This window comes from Zootoca vivipara, chromosome 5 (genome assembly GCF_963506605.1).
Source record: "Zootoca vivipara chromosome 5, rZooViv1.1, whole genome shotgun sequence".
NCBI lineage: Eukaryota > Metazoa > Chordata > Lepidosauria > Squamata > Lacertidae > Zootoca > Zootoca vivipara.
The window spans coordinates 62,624,318-62,646,994 of NC_083280.1; the positions used below are offsets into that span (position 1 = coordinate 62,624,318).

The 22,677-nt window shown below is 42.4% G+C and overlaps 1 protein-coding gene across 6 annotated transcripts in view; it reads left to right on the top strand.

Annotated features, from left to right (window-relative positions):
- Positions 1-17,889, top strand: part of KNDC1 (kinase non-catalytic C-lobe domain containing 1) — a 75,631-nt gene extending 57,742 nt beyond the window's left edge. For 2 of the 6 annotated variants that reach the window (XM_035138280.2, XM_035138281.2), the window contains exons 21-30: positions 455-568; positions 973-1,120; positions 1,491-1,679; positions 2,592-2,801; positions 5,428-5,510; positions 6,924-7,074; positions 9,987-10,109; positions 10,223-10,282; positions 11,992-12,149; positions 12,405-17,887. In XM_035138280.2, the coding sequence (XP_034994171.2) occupies positions 455-568; positions 973-1,120; positions 1,491-1,679; positions 2,592-2,801; positions 5,428-5,510; positions 6,924-7,074; positions 9,987-10,109; positions 10,223-10,282; positions 11,992-12,149; positions 12,405-12,636 (1,468 nt within the window). In that variant the 3' untranslated portion in view covers positions 12,637-17,887. Of the gene's footprint in view, positions 1-454; positions 569-972; positions 1,121-1,490; positions 1,680-2,591; positions 2,802-5,427; positions 5,511-6,906; positions 7,075-9,986; positions 10,110-10,222; positions 10,283-11,991; positions 12,150-12,404 lie in introns of those variants that run through there. The other 4 variants (XM_060274843.1, XM_035138284.2, XM_060274842.1 and 1 more) reach the window with 4 other exon arrangements.
- Positions 17,890-22,677: the final 4,788 nt, after the last annotated feature.

Here is a 22,677-nt window from a genome sequence, read left to right on the forward strand (position 1 = left end):
CAGGTATTTAAGTACAAATTGCATATTTTTTTAAACCACAGATTAATGTTGGAATGGGACCGAACAGACTTAAGAGTGAACACATTTAAAATTCACATGGACTGGAAATAGGGTATTTCCAATGTTAGTCATAGAGTAGACGCATTGAAATAAGGGGGTTTAATCACAATAGACCTGTTTACATAAGAGGGTTTGATAAATGATTTCAGTCGGACTACTATATTACTTAGTTGGATATCACTCAGGATTATCTGCAGCTCCTGAAAATGTAGGATTGTGCTTTAATGTCATTAAATTTTTGAACATGGAATTTCTAAAAGAAAATAGAGATTGTGGGAATTCAAGTGACAGTAATTGAATCTCTTTCCTTTCACTTTTCTATCTTTTGCTGTGCTTGATTCCAAGAAAGCACATTTGAGCTTACAATATTGATTTTTTTTCTTGTACTCTGCAGAAATGCATTTTTAGAAGGCTATGTACAGCAATTCCTCTTCACCTTTCGATACTTCTGCTCCCAAGAAGAATTTTTTCAATTTCTTCTTGATAGAATCAGAATCACATTACCCAGGTAAGTGTTGAAATAAAGCTGAACTCTTGATACATTCCAGTTTACTAGCATAGATGTATCAGTAGTCTTTCCTTGTTCCTTTGAAATTGTGAATGATCACTTTATTTTGAAACTAAAAGCATTCATTTAAGTTAGATGGGATTTATATCATTTCTTACAAGATACAACTGCATATTAAAGAAAGAATCCTCTTCTTGGCTGAGTGTTTTGGCCAACAAATGCATGTGGCCAACAAATACATACAATAGCTTTCCTTTCTTATTAAGCTACAAAAAAGGAAGCTACACTTCTTGTTTGTGTTCTGGAAGAGATAAACTGAGACACATAATCCTTTCAAGTACATTAATTATAATTGGTGGAATATTCAAATGTCAATTTATTCACCAACTTTCTGTTGTTCTTAGTTCAAGCCTGGACTCATGTTCGTTGCTTAGCAAAATATGTCACCGTAGCTTCGCCATTCTGCAAACCTGGATTAAAGACTGCTATGCTGTAGACTTTGCAGTAAATCCTGATTTTATGAGTACACTAGAAGGCGTTATCATTTCCAAGGTAATTCACTATATTTACAGGAAATTTAAGGTGGATGTCATCTAAGTAAGTCATGACATGCAAGATTGCATCAACATTATAAGATATAATTGAACTGGGAGGAAATAACATGCCTTGGGGACCCACGAGTTTTGTTTCCTAAATCACTCTAGTACAGGCACCCCCAAACTGCGGCCCTCCAGATGTTTTGGCCTACAACTCCCATTATCCCTAGTTCAGAGGACCAGTGGTCAGGGATGCTGGGAATTGTAGTCCAAAACATCTGGAGGGCCGAAGTTTGGGGATGCCTGCTCTAGTAAAACAGGGTTTATTTTGGAGATATTAAGGCCGATACAATCTGAAGAAGACTCTAACAATGCCCTCTTTGTAGGTAGGTCCACTCAATGGCTATGGCGAATGGTTGCTGTCACTACTGGGAAGCATTACTAGCAGGAAGCAAAGCAATGTTTCTGAATACTTCCAGGCAGAAAAATTGGAAGAAGAAGAAGAGGAGGAAACCAGTGAAATAAAACCTTTACACTTTCACTGCAAAAAGAGCTCAAAAGATCTTTTGCAAAAGGTACGAGGCTTCTTTAACTTGCTCTACGGACAGCCGCACCTGGCATGTGCTCTTCTGTCTATCCATCTGTTTAGTTTTTATTACGAGTTTCCCCCAAAGCAATACAATAAACATCAACAACTGTTACAGGGTCTGAGAGTTACATTCACAGCCTAGACTGAGACATGCCAGATAATTATAATATTAAATATAATATCATAATAGGTCATTCCTGGGCTGCTGTTCTGGTAGTGTAGCAGACTTCCGCTTGCACAATGGAATTTCACCCCTCTTCTCCCCTACAGCATCTGTCCCCATCACACTTCCTTAAAGCTTACTAGTATGGAAAATAATCAGCTCAAGAGAGGGAGATCACCAGTATTGGGAATAGAAGATTGGAGGCTGTATGGAGAAATGGATAAGGAGCATATTTTTGACCAGAGCTAAATTAGCGATACAGAGATTAATAGCGTGGCAACTCTGTCAAAATATTCTTTAACCAAAGATTTTTTTGGTAACAGTTGAAATATTTGCTGTTAGCATATCTTGTTACATGTTAATAAACCCAAGCCATAGTTTATTTTCTGGCTAAGGCTTATAGTTAGTCTTTCAACTAGGCATGAATGGAGAATGATGTAAAAAACAAAAACCCAACTTGGAATATTGAACTAAAAAGTCAAAGTTTCTTTAATACAAGGGGGAAGTAGAAATAATAGGCTTCTATAGAGTCCTGTTCAATTAGACTTGTGGACTGTGCTCTCAAATGGATATTGTTGTATTAAGATATGATGGTATAAAATTTAACTGCATAGATTTACTGTACAGGTACTAGTCTTTGAACTTAACCTACATATTGCATTATGTAATAATGTGTTCGTTTTTGCCTGAGTAAAGTTATAGACGGAGCAAATGCCTTTTGTTCTTTTTGTACAGAGCTTTAATTGGAATATCTCAAAGGAAAGTGAAACTGTTGCACCTTATCAGAGAGGCAAGCATAGCATTACATCAGCTTTAGCAAATCCATGCTATTCAAATGAAGCAGAAGAATTCTCAGGCTTTTACTCTAAAACAGACGGAATGCCATATGTCTTAACAGAATATACCGCACAACAACTTTGCCATCAGCTGACACTGCTGGAACAGGTAAAATCACATATATATTTTTATGAAACTGACTTTCTGGGTCAGTTTCTTAGTTGGGGTTGAGGCCTGGTTCTGGCACATAAACTGCCTTTCTTTCTTTTTTTTTAACATAATTTTTATTGATTTTACAAATTACAAAAAAAAAACGGTACATACAGGAACACCTTTTCCACCTTCTTCCCACCCCCCTCCATGGGTCCTCCCCTGCCACAGAAGTATCCCACGCAGGTGAACAGTCAGAGATGGTCCATTTTATGGTTGGATTTCTGTCCTCCTCCCCCTCCCCTGCCCCAAAGCCCCCCCCCTGCCACCAGGGAGCTCCAGGAAATCAGGGCAGTACACAGGAAGGCATCCATCCAACCATCTATTCTCATACCAAAAAGAATAAAAAAGAAAAAAGAAAAAAGGACAAAAAAAGAAGAAAAAACAAAAACAAAAAAAATAATCTTTTTTTTTCACTCATAATTAATAAACCATATTTTGTGGGCTTCCCCGACCTCCCCCCTTCCCCAGTTTTCGTCCCTTTTTTATCCTCTTCAACAGTTTCTTAATCTATAATATAATCACCTTTATACCTCATACTATTTTAAAACTTGACTATTATCATTTTCACCAAATATCTAAATCACTAAAAAATCAAACTCCAATTTTTCTTCCCGTGCCTAATTTTTTCCCCCTCAATAAGCCTCCATATTTTCACCTTTTTCCAAAATCAATTCACTTTTAAACTATAACTATTCCCAATCTAACCTTTCATCCCCAATTTCCGGCTCCAACCCTCCAATCCAGCAAGTTCCGCAGTCCGCAGTCCAGTTTTAATCCTAATAATCCGTCCTATTAATCACAACCCCGCTCTCCCTTCACCCCACCCCCTTTTTGCAGTATTTTGTCATCCAGGCCTCCATACAGCACCCCTGAGTTTCTTCTCTTCTCTGATTATTTTTTTCCTCTTCCCTGTGGGCATTCTGAAGTTCCAGTAAATCCAATCGGACCCCCCTCAAAAGGGGGGCACTCCACATGACTTTTTGTAGAGTAAAATCATCTTTTCTTTCATGGTGAGCTTCATTTTGTATTATATTATCACAGTCATCGTCATCATCTTTTCGTTCCAAATCACAGTCCCCGTCATTGTCAAAATCCTCCAAATCTCTGTCACTATCATTCTCACACTCGTCCTCCTCAGTTTCAGTAGCTTCATCCTCTAAGAACTCATATTCCGCCATCACCATCTGGAATTGTTGCTTTAACTCTTGTTGTTGTGTCTCATCTTGACATAGTCCTATTCTTACTTCCCACATAATGGTCAAAACAGTCCGCTGGAACTCAGGCGAATACCTTTTTGTTGTCATAGTTCAATCCTGTCAAGGTCAAAACTTGTCACATGGGGTGGAAAATAGTCACAGTTTATTTTCTCGACTCCATTTTAACAAGCTGGCTGCATTCTCCGAATCTTAATACATAGAAGTAAAGTCCAAACTCATATTTCAAAAGCATATAAACCAAAAAGTTCCATAAAGTCCAAAAATAGAAATAAAAATAAAATTCCACTTATAAATCCCGATCAGCTCACTGGGTTGTCTGGGCTGCCGGCTCCCGGGGAAAAGAAAGGTCTTTCTGGATCTTTTCCTCTTTCTGCAGGGTATTCACGTCCCCAGTTTTTCTCCCCTTTTACCCTGCATCTAGGGGAGATCCTCTTTGATGCCTTTGAGGGAACCTTTTAAATTAAAATCTTCTGTTTACGGCTTCGGGTTTCTATTTACTGTTTCTTAAATTGCCGGTGGGGGGGGTGGCTTCCATTTTTCCCCCTCTCTCCCGAATCCAAATTAATTTGTAATCCAAATTTTGAAATTACTTACAGTCTTGTTTCCGAATTGTTTTTTCAAAAGAATCCAGCGCTCTCCGCCTTCGGCTTGTAGCTTCTCTCTGCTAGGGTAACGTTGTCGTTCAAAATGGCCCCCGCGACTTCTACCCTCCTCGCTCCGGAGCTCTTATTAGAGCTTACCGGAGAGTTGGGGAGTCCGGATTGGGGCTCTGCCGAACAAAATTCGCCCCCGGGACGCTCTTCCCGGGGTTCTAAGGGGCGCAGCGTCGCTCTCGCTGCCCTCCCCACTCCTAGCAGAGACGGGTCGCCTCGGAGACGAGACGAAACCCCGCCGATCGGCGCTGGCGCTGAACCGGAAGCCTCCATAAACTGCCTTTCTTGCCCTGTAGAATGACTCCTGCCAAGAAAGAGACAGGATAGGGTAGCCATATTTCAGAAAGTAAAAACCAGGATAACCCGAAAGTTTAGGAACACCCCAAAATTGTTGGGCTTTTTTAGTCAAATGCAAAAAAAACAATTTTTCATTGCCTAAGATCCAGAACAAAGCGCTGCCTTTCGGAAATTCCCCTGGGTGTCAAGTCCGCCTTTGAAATCCTGGTAATGTCTGGGAAAATCCGGACGTGGGTATATGGCAGCCCTAGGACAGGGTGAGTAAAACTCCTTTGATTCACCTGGACCTCTCCAGTGGTTTTTGATACCATCAACCATGGTATCTTTCTAGAGAGGTTGCCAGAGTTAGGGGGTCAATGGATAAGTAGTGTATACCAGATTAAGTGCATCATATGCCATTTTTGTCTGTTTTAGGAAATGTTCCATAAATGTCACCCAGTGCACTTTCTAAATTCAAGATTCCTTGGAGTCAATGATAAGAGTGTGTCTTTCCAAAAGTAAGTTTGGTGCTTTGCCTACCCTAATGGCCTATTGAAGTATTGGGGGAAAATTATTAGCACAAGCAAATTTGTTGTAGACTTCAGTGTATGATGAGAGACTTCAACAAAGCACACCAACCGAGACAGGGCAGCATTATCCAAGGACATGAATACTGCCTGATGCTGAACACTGAACAGACTTTTTTTTAAGCAAAAGGTTTTGGCAAAATAGTAGCATACATCTAGTTTGTAAAATAGATATTTTTCATTTATTAATAGTCTATTAATAGTCTAGTGTTAGCCAGAGGCTTACATAAGGCAACTAGTGCTTATACTTCTATCTGCCAATTATTGTGAATTTTGAGAATACTTTTTGGTTAAATATTCTAAGGTCTCTCACATTTTGAACATACCTCTTGCTTCCAGTTCAGGATTATCATTTGTTACACATTTGACAGGGACCCAGGTGGCGCTGTGGGTTAAACCACTGAGTCTAGGGCTTGCTGATCAGAAGGTCGGCAGTTCGAATCCCTGTGACGGGGTGAGCTCCTGTTGCTTGGTCACAGCTCCTGCCAACCTAGCAGTTTGAAAGCACGTCAAAATGCAAGTAGATAAATAGGAACCGCTACAGCGGGAAGGTAAACGGCGTTTCCATGTGCTGCTCTGGTTTGCCAGAAGGGCTTTGTCATGCTGGCCACGTGACCTGGAAGCTATACGCCGGCTCCCTCGGCCAATAATGCGAGATGAGCACGCAACCCCAGAGTCGGTCACGACTGCACCTAATGGTCAGGGGTCCCTTTACCTTTTTAACCCTTTGACATGAGTGTAGGTTCTATATTTTGCTGGCCCAGTTTAAGACTGGAGCCTGGGAGTTAAGAGATTTTCTCCATTATTTTTCCCACTGGACATCATTTGGGATTAACAGAAGTAAATCAGCATAGCAGAAAAGGGAAGGGACTGTAAATCAAAGGCACCTGTGCCGGTTACTTTACTGACACAAGGAGAGAGAGAGAGAAAAGGAAAAATAAATATATTTAGCCTACTTGGCTATTCCTACAGGTGTTCCATCTGCTGGAATGAGGGCAGGAGTACCCCTCAGTAAATGCCTCCCAGACACATAAGCAGGTGGCCAGGAGGAAGTGGTACTTGCTTCACTCTGTTGCTTCACTCAGATCTCTCCTGCCAAGCTTTGTTACGCACTGCATTTGCTGCTCCAGAGAATCTTGTTTGACTCCCCACAGCCAAGAGGAGGAGCCTTTATTGTACAAGGAATGTCTCTGTAGCTCCATCACCAAAACCTGTCTCTTTGCCTGAGGCACTGGGTAATTCTGGGAGCTACACTCAACTCATTGTAAGGAAATAATGTTGCTTTGCCCCCTTTGCATGGATATAATGTAGTATTTAAATTTTGTAGATGCTTGTCTTTTACAGAGCTGCTTCCTCTGAGCAATTGCCTGTGCAAGCCTATAACCTTTTTGCGGAAAACTGTGTCCAAGATGCTTACCTTTTGCAGCTTTTAAAATATGCAGACAATGTCAGTAATTGGGTTGCTGCTGAAATTGTAACAAGCTACAGCTCTAAGGTTTGCAGTCCTCTTTTTCATGATTGGTTTTTGTGTGTATTGATAATTTATTTGTGGTTGGCCCTTCTTATGCAGTTATTTTGTCTGTGTTTGATCTGAATAAGGTTCTCAGGCTGTAGGATGAAGTAGTCATAGTGGCTGCAAGAGATTTAACATTCAAAAGAAGAGGCTTCACTTGAAATGCAAACATTAGCTCCTGAGAGGAGGGTTTGGTGTTTTTTTTACAGTACCATGGCAGGGAGAGAGTGAAATTTCTGTTGCTCTCCCTAACAATCCCAAGGCTTCTGTTTACATAACAAAATATATGCTTTATTCTTTCTCCTAGTTAAACTGCTGGGTTAGAGTATACAGTTCCTTTAAATCATTGTTTTGGGTGGTTGCTTTTAGTAGCGTTGAGATTTACGTAAACTGCCATTCATTTACAGTATTGACATTATGTTGATATTTGTATCTGTTTATATTACATTTTGATTATCTTTAATAATATTGTTCATTTGATATGATGTAAGCTGCTTAGTGCACAATCCTGTGGAAAACCAAGGTGACACTTGTAACATATATTTTAATGCACACATTTATACCACTTTAAAGCCCATGGCTTTCCCCCAAGAATCCTGGGAAGTGTTGCTTGCCTGCACAGAACTACACTGCCCAGGGCCCTTAACCATCAGCAGTCCCTAAGATTCCTTGGTGGAAATCAAACTATTCAAATAAGTTCTACACAGAATGGATTCAGTGGCATTAATGAACCTGAGTTAGCCATTAACATCAGTGGATTTGCTCTGAGTAGCACTAGCATTGAATACCACTCCGTGTGCTTTAAATGTATGGTGCAGATGCGACCTAAAAATGAATGAATACATTCAGCATGTTCTGGCAGAAGGCAGCACCTCTTCCTATAACAGTACAGAGATATCCTGGAGAAATGTAGCGCGGGACTGAAATGCATCTAACAATGCAGTATTTATTAAAGGCACCTTTGTTTTTAGGGTTTTTTAAAGGGATGGGTTAGCTATACAGGCTTTAGAAATGCATAGCTGTTGAGGGATTAGGTTCATTCATTTGCATCCATAGTTCCATCTTGCAAAGGCCTGCCATGAGCTGGGCATGTAGTAAAATTTTGTTTAATTAGCCTTCCGTTTCATGAATGCCAAGATTTCCTGTTTATATTCTTGCACACACAAACACACACGGTAGCAGCTGGTTGGGCTGTATTGCTCTTCTGTCTTCCTCCTGAGTCACAACCAAAAACCAGGAGGGACAAGACGGGGACCTCAGTGTGGTGTAGTTTGTGCCAGCACACTGTGCTGGGCTTCAGACGCCTTCCCCTCTTCCTCTTGGCGAGGGCAGTGATACATAGTGTTGGAAAGCTGGCAGAGCAACTCAGCCCCACTTGCAGTACACGCCAGCTGCTGCTGCTGCACATATGGAGAGGAGAGAGGATATGTTGCTAAGCAAAACACAAACTTCTGAAAGAAGAGAAGAGAAGAAGAAGTTAGAGTTGCAAGTATGCTCCTATGACTTTCTGAAGTGGGTATTAGAATTCACCTTTAATCTTGTGTTGCAAATATGTTCTTGCCATCAAGGGGCTTTTTCCCATGCTTGAGATGAAAAGATCTCTATCTAAAGTTTATAAAATGTTATTTCACACTAATTTGGTCAGGTTTGCAGTATTTAAGATAGCCACAGCTACATGGTTGCATGAACCCACCTCTCATTTTTATGATTCAGGGCATGATTCCACCTTTCCTTAAATTTGCTTTATTGGAATGTTATGTTCTGCAAGTGTTGGCAAAAGTGTACAGTTGACATATCTTTCTATTAATGTTCAAAAGAATATCTGGGACCAGGAGCAGATCAGTAGATAAAAAACTGTTAGGCCACTTGCCTTTCAACAATCCCCTTCTGGTTCAATAGGAGACTGCAATTTGCCATAATTGCATCTGTTGGCCTTTACCATTCATACTGACTGTCCTTTTTAAAAGTAATTTACCAATAAAAAGACAGTGTGCTGAAATATCTGCCATCTATTTGTACATGGGTGACAGCAAGTTGAATTGGGCAGAAATGGAGATGAATGCTTTTCCTTTGCTCATTTCTGCACATAGTCCATTGATAATGGGTGCAATCTTTTAGTACTCCAGAAACAAATGAGGCATAACATGACCAAGTCTATGGAACTTTTCAAGAGCATTATTCAGAACTATTGCTTTTGGATGCAATTTAGGGGGGGGGGGAGAGAGAGAGGTAGAAATGCTTTTCTTGTGCCATGTTGAGTGCCCCCCTGCTAAAGTAGGTTACAGTGGTACCTCTGTTTACAAACACAATTGGTTCCAGAAGTCTGTACTTAACCTGAAGCGAACTTTCCCATTGAAAGTAATGGAAAGTGGATTAATCCATTCCAGACATATCCGTGGAGTACTTAGTACTCAAACCGAGGCGTACTTAAACCGAGGTATGACTGTACTCTTATGGAGAAAGACCCATATCTCTGTGCCTAGGTTCAATGCATGCTCTAACAAGATGAGGATCCTCTCCTTGTCACTAGGTCACCCATGTTGTTCTTGCCAATGTGGAAATCTCTTATGGCCACAGTCTTGCAAGCTCCAGTTGTTCCATGATACCCTGTTTCAACATGTAAAGCGATATTTCTACATTCTGCTCTAAAAGTCAACCTTTCTTGAGAGCTTATAGATGGTAGATAATGCATTTCCACTCGTTGGGTTGTTCTTCAGTTAGCTGTTTTGATTTTCCTCCTTAGAACAACCCTGCCCTCTCTCACTGCCTAACTGTCTGTACAGTAATAGGTTCACTGGTGCCTCAATGTGAGGGTTTCCAAGCATACGTCTCACACAGACATTGACACTGAATACCAGCACATTCTGTAAAATACGTATTTTTTTATATTCCAGATGCAGGTTAACTTGCTATCAAAATTACTCTTCATTGCAAAATGTTGCTATGAGCAAAGAAATTTTGCTACCGCGATGCAAATCCTAAAAGGACTGGAAAATCTCATTGTGAGACAGTTACCAGTGAGTAAGCATATACTTTGCAATTTATACAGATATGTATATTTTGGACAGGCAATATGTTGAATTGCAGCTCAGAGGACTAACACTTTGTTTAATTTACTTTTTCCACTAAGGTTTGGAAATGCTTGTCTTCTAAAGTGTCTGAAATAATGGAAGAACTAAAGGCTGTTGAGGTACTGCAAAAATATAATCTCTTATATGAAGTGTGGATAGGTACAGGATCCACCTTCAAGTTATTCTTTTTTTCTTCCCCTACCACTTCTCCGCTTCCCAGCAAATCCAGTTTTAGTAAGGAAATGTACACACTTTATTTTTCTTTTCTAGGGAAATTTGAGGAATCTGTAGAAAGCTGAAAGCAATGGAACTTGCATACCTCCAATTTTGGAGTGTGCCAAAATAGGTTGGATCCAGAATTGGTTATCTGAAATTAAGTTCCATTGAAATCAGTGAGATCTAACACATTATGTTTAGCACATTTATTCATTTTACATTTTACACTTGTCCCAGTATTACTCCCAAGAAGCTCAGGTTTCCTCTTTTATCTTGTGATTCTAGGGGGAGACTCTCAAACAGTGAGCCTTCATGATTTTGGGGGAATTTAAACCAGATGTCCCTAGTCAGAGCTAGAGCCTCTTATCTTCTGAACAACAATGCTTTTTGTTCTTTGCCCCCCACTGAATGGTTTTACCTGTCCCTCAAGATAACTCATATTCAAATTCTTTGCTATAAAGAACATTCACAAAATCTGGATAGTGATTGGTGGAGGAAGTGGAAATTCATTCAGGAAAGGCATCCCTACCTTTGTTTCCAAGTAGCTTTTATCTTACTAGATTCAGTATAACTGAGAAGGTTAATCAATCCATCAATTGTATGTTGTCTAATCCACACATCTGGAGCTAAATCCTGCTGAAACTAATTGGGATTATTTCTGACTAGACATGCATAGGGTTTTGCTGATAATCTTTAACTTGTAAACAGAAGTTGTCTTACCACCAACTTTGCCCCCTGGACTCTGGCTCCCTAAATCCAGAAGTGCTTCTTGTGGAAAATCTAGTACAGTCATATTTCGGGTTAAGTACTCCGTGGACCTGGAAGTGCTTAGTTCCACCACATGCGCAGAAGCGATCTGTGCGCTTCGCACATGCGCAGAAGGACTATCGGCGCTTTGCGCATGCGCGCTATTGCTGCTCGGGTTAAGTACTTTTGGGGGTGTAAATGGCACCCCCAAACCTATTAAGTACTTAACCTGAGGTACCACTGTAAATGTTATTTTTTTTCCATCTACAATACTGTCTTATTTATTTTATAGTACAGTACATTGATTATTGCCTTCATTTTATAGATCAATGGTCTCATTAGACAGTAAAATTCGTGTTAAATTGCTGTTTTAGGGGGTGTTTTTCATCGTCTGGAACGGATTAATCCACTTTCCATTACTTTCAATGGGAAAGTTCACTTCAGGTTAAGTACAGACTTCCAGAATCAATTAAGTACTTAACCTGAGGTATCACTGTAATTCTCTTGGCCTGACTACAGTTTCTGAAATACCCTCGGTTCCAATGAAATAGATATGCGGCCACTTCGATTGTTTAAGATGTTACATGGCCCTGTCCAGGTACACCTGACTGGAGATAAAGCTTTGTAGACTGAGGTCTAGCATTAAAATAAGTTTCCAGGCTGTGTCACACCAATCTCTTACTCAAGTTAAGCTTCACATAAATTACTCTTCTGCATTATTTCCTTCTCTAATCCTGGTTCTTTTTCCTAAAACACTATGGTTGTACTGAGCATGTTCTGTACAGTACCCTAAAGTCCCCATCAGATTGATCTTTTATGCCATGTACTAACGTGTCTGTATATGTATCTATACAAATTATACCAGGTGTTTTTAAAAAGTGACAGCTTGTGTTTAATGGAAGGAGAGAGATTTAAGACTTCACCAACAATTCCATCAGCCCATGTTCTGGCAATGCATGTTCAACAGCTTGAAACTGGAGGATTTACAATGAGAAATGGGACATATAAATGGACTAAACTCAGGTAATCTTACTTATGCCACAGAATTCTTCACAAACCAATATAGAACAATGGAAACCTTAAAAGTACATTCAGTATTTTGGCATCTCACTAAACGTATAAAGGTAGAAAGAGTTGACTTGGTTTGATTTTATTGTATAATGCCTTGTGTGGGTCTACCAAAAAACATTTAAAAATATTTATTATATAAACATTAGTTTCCCAGCTGATAAAGGACAGAAAAGACTAACTCATTTCTTTAATTTCTTTCTTTTTAAGAAACATTGCGAAAGTTGTGAGCCAGATTCATGCACTGCAAGAAAACCACTACATGTTCTCTCCAGATCACCGGCTTCAATCTTTCTTAAGACACAGAATAGCATCTTTTAGTGATGCAGACATCTCTGCCTTAGCAGCAGACAACTATGCCAACTTTTACCAGATACCAGCTGAAAAGCAGTCTCGGAAAATCCAGGACACACTGCATAGGATGAAGACAATGTTTCAATAACTGCTTATATTTCATCCTCAAATATTTAAAGGTTTAAATAATTTACTTTTTGTAATAATTGGTCCATAAATGTATCATCTCAGCAGTGACTGAGCTCTATTTATGAATGTTTCTGTTTGAAAAATCCGAACACTAAGCAAAAGGGGCAAGATTCCTACTGTGTTGCTCACTTGTCAAATAGCAAGTCGCTCTCATATGAATTTGTCAAAGCTGCATGTCATGAGAGCAAATTAAAAATTAAGTCCTTATTGTTTTGTTTTAATTTTGTCCAAACAGTGGAGCTTATTGGAGAATATGAGTGCTATATTTATATAAAGTTTGAGTATTTATTATCTTGTCAGGCGGTATATTAATTTTTGGCCGAGATTTGCTTTTCCTTTAGGAAAAACAAACTGATCTCTCACAGTATGAGTTATTTCTATCGTAGAATAAGAAGTGCTAAATGTGGGGAAGGAAGGCTAGTATACTATCTCTACATTTCAGTAAGGTCTGTAATTGCTTAAACTACTGGTATTCCATTTCCAAACAACAATGAACTCATTACCCACTACTGTTCTTTGAACTAGCCCCATTCTACTTTCAGAGCCTACTGGAGAGGTAATTTTATTCAAGATTTCACTTGAAATGAATGCTGTGCCAAAAAGGCATTTTGATGCTTTCTGCTAAAAGCTTTTTCAAACCATTACAAGAGCCTCCCCCCCCCTTTGGTGACCTTACAAAAGGGGGTGAAAGTATGTTTTTGCAGGACTACCCTTGCTTTGAATGGATTTTGGGGGGAGAGTGACACAACCCTGTTAACAAGCCAACCAGACAAACGAACACCCTTTTATTTTTGCCACACTGCACTGCAATAACATAAATTCCGCAACATGGCAAAATATGGGTTGTTAGCCTGGTTACCTCATCAACAGGGATGCTTCCTATTCAACAGGCATGAAGGCAATGGATTGACTTTGCTTACCCTTGTTGACGTCTTCACTTGGAGCACAATCGAGCGAGGCAGGCCAGAATTTCAGAACCTCAAGGAAGCTCCAACTCAGTGTCCAGACTGGACAGCATTCTGCTCACACAAGGCCTGATTCACCCTGGTAGAAGCAACAAACATTGGTAACATTAAAACCACAGACCAGACCCCAGTAGAAGCTACTCTCATAATAGGAGAGGAAACGCAAACTACCCCATCATGGTTCTTCAGCCCCATCCTAACCACAAACCAACTAGCTAGAGAGTCTCTTGAAAACTCTCCAAAACTACCGGTACTTTAAGGACAACAATGTGGGTGACATCGCAACACACACACACACACAATGAAAGCAGTCATCAGAGGAGCCAGCATAAAAGGAGAGGGCATCCCTTAAAAGACAAACCTCAAAAATTAGTAAACTAGAACAGGACATTACAACCCTCTCACCACACTACAAACAAACAGGAGCCTTAAACTCATAGAACAAAAAAGAAGAGAAATTGACTCTCTAGAAATCAATAAAACAATGATTAACATCCTATACTCTAAATGACGCTTTTACGAATATGGAGGGAAGAACTCCAGACTATTAGCAAACAGATGCAGGAAAAAAATCACTCAAAACAAGAATACACTGTATCACTAAAAAAAGACGGTAACATAACATCGTCCACCAAAGAAATAACTTCAGAATTTGCTGGATTTTATGCCAACCTATACACCTCCTGCAACCCACCTGAACAGGAAATTGGAAGATTCCTAACAGGGCTGACCATGCCAACCTTAACTGCAAAATGCAGAATTAGCAATATGGACTCCAATACCACAGCAATCCAGAGAGACACAAAACAAGGATGCCCACTATCTCCCTTCCTATTCATCTTGGCCCTGGAACCCCTAGCTATCCGACTCTGAGCAGCTCCAGATACCAAGGGTGTGGAAATAAAAGGAAAAACCTACAAATGAGGGCTGTTTGCAGACAACCTGATGGTCACAACACCAGACCCCATAAACACAGCAACTACCCTAACTAAAGAACTCAACACATCCGCAAAGGTGTTGGGCTTACAAGTAAACTACAAATAAACTTTGCAAAATCTGAGGCTATATGCTTCAACACCCCCCCACCCCACCCCACATACCCTGCGTATAAGACTACCTTTTAACCCAGGAAAATCTTCTCAAAAGTCGGGAGTTGTCTTATACATCGGGTCGTATACGCCCAGTAGTCTTATACGCCGGAATATACGGGTAATTCACCAACAGCACAAATATAAAACTGCCACACCAAATTCAGGTACCTAGGGGTTCAAATAACCAGAAACCTCAACTGTACCTCCACAATTACAAGCCCTTGTGACAACAAATCAACAGAGACTTGAGGAAATGGAACAACATCAACTTCACCCTCTCAGACAAAATAGCCATGATCAAAATAATTACCCTCCCAAAACTAACCTATTTATTCCAAACCCTTCCCAATCTGGATTCCCCCAACCCAACTCCAGAAGTGGCAGGGGGAAAAAAACCACTCATTTATTTTCTCACACTAAAGGCCAAGAACAAGCATAGGCAAACTCGGCCCTCCAGCTGTTTTCGGACCACAACTCCCATCATCCCTAGCTAACAGGACCAGTGGTCAGGGATGATGGGAATTGTAGTCCCAAAACATCTGGATTGCTGAGTTTTCCTATGCCTGGCCAAGAATAAGCCCCAAATACCTGCACCTCCTCTCTTCAGAAGGAGGATGGGGAATCCCTGACTTAGAATCATATTACATCGCCAACTAAGTATGCCACATAATCCCGTATATTCTAGAAGATGAGACAAAATGGGTCCACTTGGAGAGAGAGACCCTCGAAAACATCCCCACAACAGCATACCCATTTCTGGTTGTTGAATGACCAGCAGGGCATCATCAGAAGATCTTAAAGGTTGGCTTGGTCTGTACCAAAAGAGACAGTGATGGTTTTCCTCTCATATTTTTGTGGTCCATGGGTGCCACTCACTGTGGGGCTCATCTTCAACCTTCAAACACAGGGAAGACCTTAGCTTTCAAGCCATTAGGTAATGCTACCCAAATGAACGTCAGTTGTTTTCCCCTACCACCTTGAACACCATCTAAAATTACCGTCCAACTTTGCTAATGGAAAACTATTGTGTTTCTCTTTACTTTGTTCTTTTAATAAGTAACTTGTGTTTTGTGCTTAAGGAGGTAGATAGATCCCTGCTACCATAACTGCTGGACTTTGTTTTCAGAATTGGAATCAGCCATTGTTTTTCCATACAATCCTAGGTGTAACCCAAGACCTGGGAGAAACTAAGCCAATCAATTTTGAAATCTTCTTTCCTATCTATAGTCCAGCCTCTGTATCCATGAACCCATCCATCTTAATGTAGAACGCCAGAGCAGCTAAGAGCCTTGAAATGGACTTTGCTGCCAACTGCCTCTCCCTTTATGTCACTGTAGTAGACAGCTGTGCATGTATAACTACCCCCCCCCCTCCACTTTGTGCCTGGACTCCTCAATTCTTTGAAGCTCTTGCATATCTCACCCTAGTTCTGGGTGCCAGTGATAACTGGGTGGCCCTGTGTCCTTGGCAGTCAACGTGCTACAGTGCCTACATTGCATCAGTCAAGAATGAGAAGGCATCAGTTGAGAGCCAGTGTGGTGTAGTGGTTAAGAGCGGTAGACTCGTAATCTGGGAAGCCGGGTTAGCGTCTCTGCTCCTCCACATGCAGCTGCTGGGTGACCTTGGGCTAGTCACACTTCTTTGAAGTCTCTCAGCCCCACTCACCTCACAGGGTGTCTGTTGTGGGGAAGGAGGGGAAAGGAGATTGTTAGCCACTTTGAGACTCCTTCGGGTAGTGATAAAGCGGGATATCAAATCCAAACTCTTCTTCTTCTTCTTAAAGCCCAGCACGTTTTGCTGTGAAGCCACTTTACAATGCTCAGAACACTTCATTGCTGTAAGGAAGGTTGGTTGATACTGTATGGTATAGATTAGAATGAGATTGGCTTGCTGAAAACCCCATTGAGTCTACAGGCATTGTTAAGTCTTGCATTTCCATCAACCCCTCTCTCTTTCCTTCAAGGGCCTTAGTAATGACAGCTGTAGTTAACTGTTTCCTCTGAAGAGTTAACAAGGTAGAACTGTATGGAAGCTTCTATCTTTCAGTAGCCTCCCAGTGAAGAAGCTGAGATTTAGCCTTACCAAGTCTAATAATCAGACAAAATTTTGGTAATTAGTTTAAATAAATAAAGCTACCCCCAGTATGTATACTAGGGTACTAAGATACCCACCCACTTAGACAGCCCTGAAAGTGGATTATGCCCACGAAGGCCTAAACTTGCCTAACCTTCCCCAGGTTATGAGTCTATATCAGGGATGGCTAATTTGTTGCCTTCCAGATATTAGACTCCCAACTCCCATCATCCCCAGCCAGCATGGCCTATGATAACGGGTGATGGGAGTTGTAGTCCAGCAACATCTGGAGGGCCATGGGTTCCACATCCCTGGTCTAGACTAATGAAGCCCCAGCAAGGCTTCCCTTCCCATGCTAAAAAGGGCAGCTGTGGAAATCCAGATTCAGGAAAGCAGCTACAGCAAAGGCCCTCCAGAGCCATATTATTTTGGAAATGGCAATCCTGAGCTTAGCCTCATCTCCTTCCTGACCTGTTGAGAGCAAAACCTGCACACAATTAACAAACACTGATTTCTTGTGGTGTTTCATTCCAGTTGGTCTTGCTCAGTATATACCAGGGGTGGCCAACTCCCAAGAGACTGCGATCTACTCACAGTTAAAAACTGGCAGTGATCTACCCCCTTTTGGGGGGTTCAGGTCAAAGTTGTTGAGCTTTTTTTAGGAAGGAGGAAGGCCTATTTTGGGGGGTTTCGGGTCAAAGTTTTTTCAGGGAGGAGGCGAAATGTTGAGCTTTTTTAGGAGAGCCACAGTTGTTCAGCTTCTTTGGGGGGAGCCAATGATCTACCAGTGATCTACCTGTTGGTCATGCCTGGTTTACTGCTTTCTTTACATCCTCTAAATACTTTTCCTTGATTACTGAGCTATTTGTGTATAACTTTGAAACCGCCTTGCATTTCTTGTGTGTTACCAGTTTTATTGCACTAATTTTGAGTGTGCATATTCTCCCTCTGTTTTTAATACATTAATCCTGACACTATGGTTTTGGACAGTTTTTGTATTGAAACAAAATGAAAAGTTGTGATAAAATAAGTATCTTAAAATATTCATTATACTTTCTCATTAGCTGTTTTCCTGTTGCATTTCAATAAAGTTAATTACTTTTTTTCTGCCTGTATATTTTTCAGTATTAACTCTTTCAGAAAATTACATCTGAAAGAGTTAAAGCCATCATTGCTAAAAATTAAAAAATGCTACTCATTCATAAGCAGTTCATCGAGCTCGAGTTCTCATTAAATTAACTGCAGTATATCTATCTTTCTATCTATCTATCTATCTATCTATCTATCTATCTATCTATCTATCTATCTATCATCTGTAATGTAGGCATTGCACATGTGGAGATCACAGCCTTTCTCCGTAACCACTGAACCATAATGTAACAAATTTGGCCACCACGTACCATGCTCATCAGGGAGGGATCTGGCATAATTTCCCCCCCAAAAAAACCACACCTTTCACACCTAAAATAATGATTAAACACAAAAAAGTGGTGCCCAAATTAGACGTCACCACCAGAAGCTCTGAAGACTCCAGCAGCATCCAATAGAAAGGCTGATCGTGCGCTCCCACCTCCAAAGCCACGACGCCATCTGAGCACTTCCACCCCACACTCAAAAGCCTCACCTCAAACGCCTGACCGCCATTTCTCAGCCCTTCCGGCACACCCTCAAAAGCCTCTCCAACACACTGACACTCTCCACCACACCCCCAAAAGCCTCTCCGGCGAAAACTTACAGTCGCAGCCTCAAATGGTGGCCCGCCATTTGCAGCCTCAAACGGCAGCTCCCCCCTAAACAAACCACGCTGCCTCCCGAGAACCATACCTATGATGGACCGGCCCTCTAAAAAAAAACCCGCTCTACCACCCAAGAAACCCACTGCACACAGATTGGCCCTAAAAAAAATAATCACACCAGTTCCCGACCCCCTCCCCACCCATGGATTGGACCTCTCAAAAGACCACAACGCCTCCCAAGAACTGCATCACCCACGGATCAGACCTCTTAAAAAACCGCTCCACCGCCCGAGAAACGCACTGCCCACGGATCCAACCTCTAAAAAAACCACTCCACCGCCCGAGAACCCAACCGCCCACGGATCGGGCCCCTAAAGACACCTCCCCCCAACCAAAAACCCCACTGACACAATCCACGCCGCCAGCTCAGACCCACCTCACCCACACACAAACCTCCCGCGGACCCCACCAACACAAACCACCCCGCCACCCCAGACCCCCCGTCGCCCACGGACCCGGACCTCCAAACATCGCACTTCATACCCCCAACGGACTTACCCCCTACACAACCTTCTACGCAGACAAAGACCCACGACCCTCACGGACACAACCCCCTCAGAAGCCCGCCCCCCCCACAACCCCCTGCACAACCCTCCACCCCCAATAGCCTCCCCACCCAATACCAAGACCCCCAAGTAACCTCACCTCTCCTCCACTCCTCCCCCAGGGCCAAGACCCCCCTAGGAGCCTGACCTCTCCACAACCCTCACCCCACCCGAATCCCAGACCACCCGGGGACCCAGACCACTCCACGAACACCACCACCACCAAGATCCAGACCTCCCCAGGAGCCACACCACCCCTTCTACAACTTAAAAAGTTAAACTTCATCTTTGCCACAGGACTAAAAGCGTCCCTGCTGCAGTTGTTCCATACATGAACAATTTTTGGGCTCTATTTGGAATTTCTTCCCCTACTATCTATCTATCTATCTATCTATATAAATGTAAAAGCTCCATGTGTATGCCTTCCAAACTTTCTCTGCAACTGCTTGACCGATTGTGTTGAAATTTGTACACAATGTCACATTCAAATATACCGTTTGCGTACACAGATGTCACACCTATGGCAGGTAAAGCAGGTAAAACCTACTGTTTCCTAACACAAAACTCTGACAGCCGGGGATGCTGGGAACACAGGAGAGGTTGCACAACAGCGGCCTCTAGCAGCAGCAACACTAGTACTGCAGGTAGGAAAGCTTCCCTCTCCACAACATCTCACCTCGGCTTTGCAGACTAGGCCAAGTAGAGGTGGGGGCTCTCCTGGCTGGGAGAAGGGGGGGGAAAGAGGGGCCGGGAAAGGTCATCGGTCCAGACAGAGTGGGGGGAATCACAGGGATGAACCACAGCAACGCGTTGCCGGGCCAGCTAGTATAAAATAAATTCTTTACTTTAAAATGTTCTATTTTCAGATGACAAGCCATAATATACTATTTTATTGGGTTTGTGTGACTATCTAATATTTGAAAATCCTTTGAGGTTCCTTATACTGAAATCTGTTTTTCCCCCATTCCAGTATTTAACGTGCTTTTTTTTTTTTACATTGCTTGTAATTTCTATATGAAACAGCCAATATGTAAAGTAACAAGGGTTTTAAAGCCAAGTATTTTTGCTTTTTATGATACCGCATGAAAATAAATGACTAGTTTGTATTATCCTTGTTGCTTTTGTGTTATTCCTATTGAAGTTTCTGCTTCATTTTAAAAACATAAATGGTGTCCTGAACCCCTGGGCCTACCTGGCAGCAAGTCTGTCAAGTCCAAAGTTCAAAGTCTGGGGGTCCAGGGTCAATCCAAGTAGCCAAGTCCGAAGTCCAGCAGTCAGGATACAGGATACTGAAGCATAGTCCCCTAGAGATCCAGGAACATCCAAGCCAAAGTCCATCAAAATGGGCCATTGAACAGACACAGCACCTCAGCCCTGCTTCCCTTTTGCAGCATCTAGCCTTGATGAGGCAGGTGACCCTCACCTGCTCCAAGCCCACTCCAGCTGAGAAATCACAACCCTCCTCCCAGAGCCAGCGAGCCCCACCTGGCCAGCAGTCATAGGGACTCCACTCCAGATTTGTGTGGGGTTCACTCCTTTTTTTTCTTTTCTTAATTTTAATTGACTTTTCTCTCTCTTTAGACAAACATGTCATTTCAATAACATACATATAACACATATTTACCCCTTTGAGTGGTAATGCCTCAACAGGTGACACCTACCAGGGTCTCAGGTAAAGGTAAAGGTAAAGGTCCAGCCATGACCGACTCTGGGGTTGTGGCGCTCATCTCACACTATTGGCCGAGGGAGCCGGCGTACAGCTTCCAGGTCATGTGGCCAGCATGACAAAGCCACTTCTGGCGAACCAGAGCAGCACACGGAAACGCCGTTTACCTTCCCGCTGTAGCGGTTCCTATTTTTCTACTTGCATTTTGACGTGCTTTTGAACTGCTAGGTTAGCAGGATCTGGGACCGAACCACTGACCTTCTGATCAGCAAGCCCTAGGCTCAGTGGTTTAACCCACAGCGCCACCTGGGCCCCTTTACCTGGGTCTTAGGTTCTAATAATTCTTTATATTTTCCCCACACTTTGAATAATTTCCTTATTATATGATTATGAAACTGTAAGGGGGTGGGCTTACAGGGAACAGCCACCCCTCATCAAATCCAGCTCTTCGAATGGCTCTGACAACAGTGGAGGGACAGGAGACAGGAAGGAGGAAGTGAGCGGAGCGGGCCAGGGCTCAGGCAGCATACAAGAGCACTACTTGCAGCCTGTGATACCAGCAAGGAAGGAGGGGCCAGCAGAGAGTTCTAGCGGGGAAACAGCAGAGGGGCGTCCTTTCAAATTCACACCGGAACTGAGCAATCAGTGGCTCACAAACACAGGGGGAGGAGATTTGGTGTCCCCAAACTACTCTGCTGGGGGAGGAGCCGAAAAGCGCCATTGGGAGAATCTGATAGCACTGAGTAGACATGTTTTCTTGAAGCTCCTGCACTGTAAATAACTTCTACAATAAAAGTATTAAAGACAAGATGGTTTGGAGTGTCGTTGCTCGAGGGTAGCCAGCAACCACCCTGACAGAAACCCTTTGTGTATTTTCGCTTTTCCATACCACAGGTAGCCATGCCATCCAAACCTATTGTCATGTCCTTCCAGTTCTGTTATTTTCTCCTTATCTAATCTGATCCAGTCCCGGATCCATGTCAGGGATGCAGCTTCATAGTACAATTCTAAGTCTGGAAGTGAGAATCCGCTTCTTTCTTTCACATCTGTAAGAATCTTGTTTATTGGGTTCACTCCTTACCACGGGCGGAGCCAAGGTGGAGGCAGCAGCTGCCGCACACACACACACAGCAAGTTAAAAACAACAACAACTTGACTTCCGGTTCACCGCGGACATCTTTGGAAGCGCAGGATAGCCTCTCGGGGAATCCCGAGCTTTTGGGGGCGCACGGAGGTATCGCAAAGGCTCTGCGGACCTCCAAAAACCTCAGGGGGGGGTTACCCTGAGGGTCGTGGCACCCAGCGGTGCCCAGTGTGCTCTCCTGCACCCCGGATTTCTTGCGCTTTTTGCGTTGAGAGCTGGGGAAGGGATTGAGCTACGGGCGTGAAGGGGAGAAGACCACTAGCCTCATCAAGCGCAGTCTCTGGCTTCCAATGTAAAGCAGTGAGCTTCCAAAATATAAGAAATTCGTGGAATTTAGTAATGGGAAATTAAGATTGTTTTAAAATTTGGCGAATTTGGATGGCTGAGGGCGCAAAAAGGGAGTCCGTCCCAGCAGCGGTGTGGAAAATGGCGCAGTAACGAGATCGCAGGAACGGAGACGGGAAACTGAAACCATCTGCTGAGTGAGTTACGCTGAAGCCCTCTGCTACTTTGTAGCGAGGCAACCGATTGTCTTTGTTTAAAAAGTTGCTTTGGAGATTACATAAAGTTACTTTGTTTCCCTGCTGCGGGAACGGAACCCGCTGTAAGTCTTAGAAACTGTATCTGTCTGATCTCAGCCCACAAGAATTAACTGCCTGCAACGCAGTAATTATCCAATTCTAACAAGCCCTGATTGCGTGGGCTTTAAGGATTTAATGG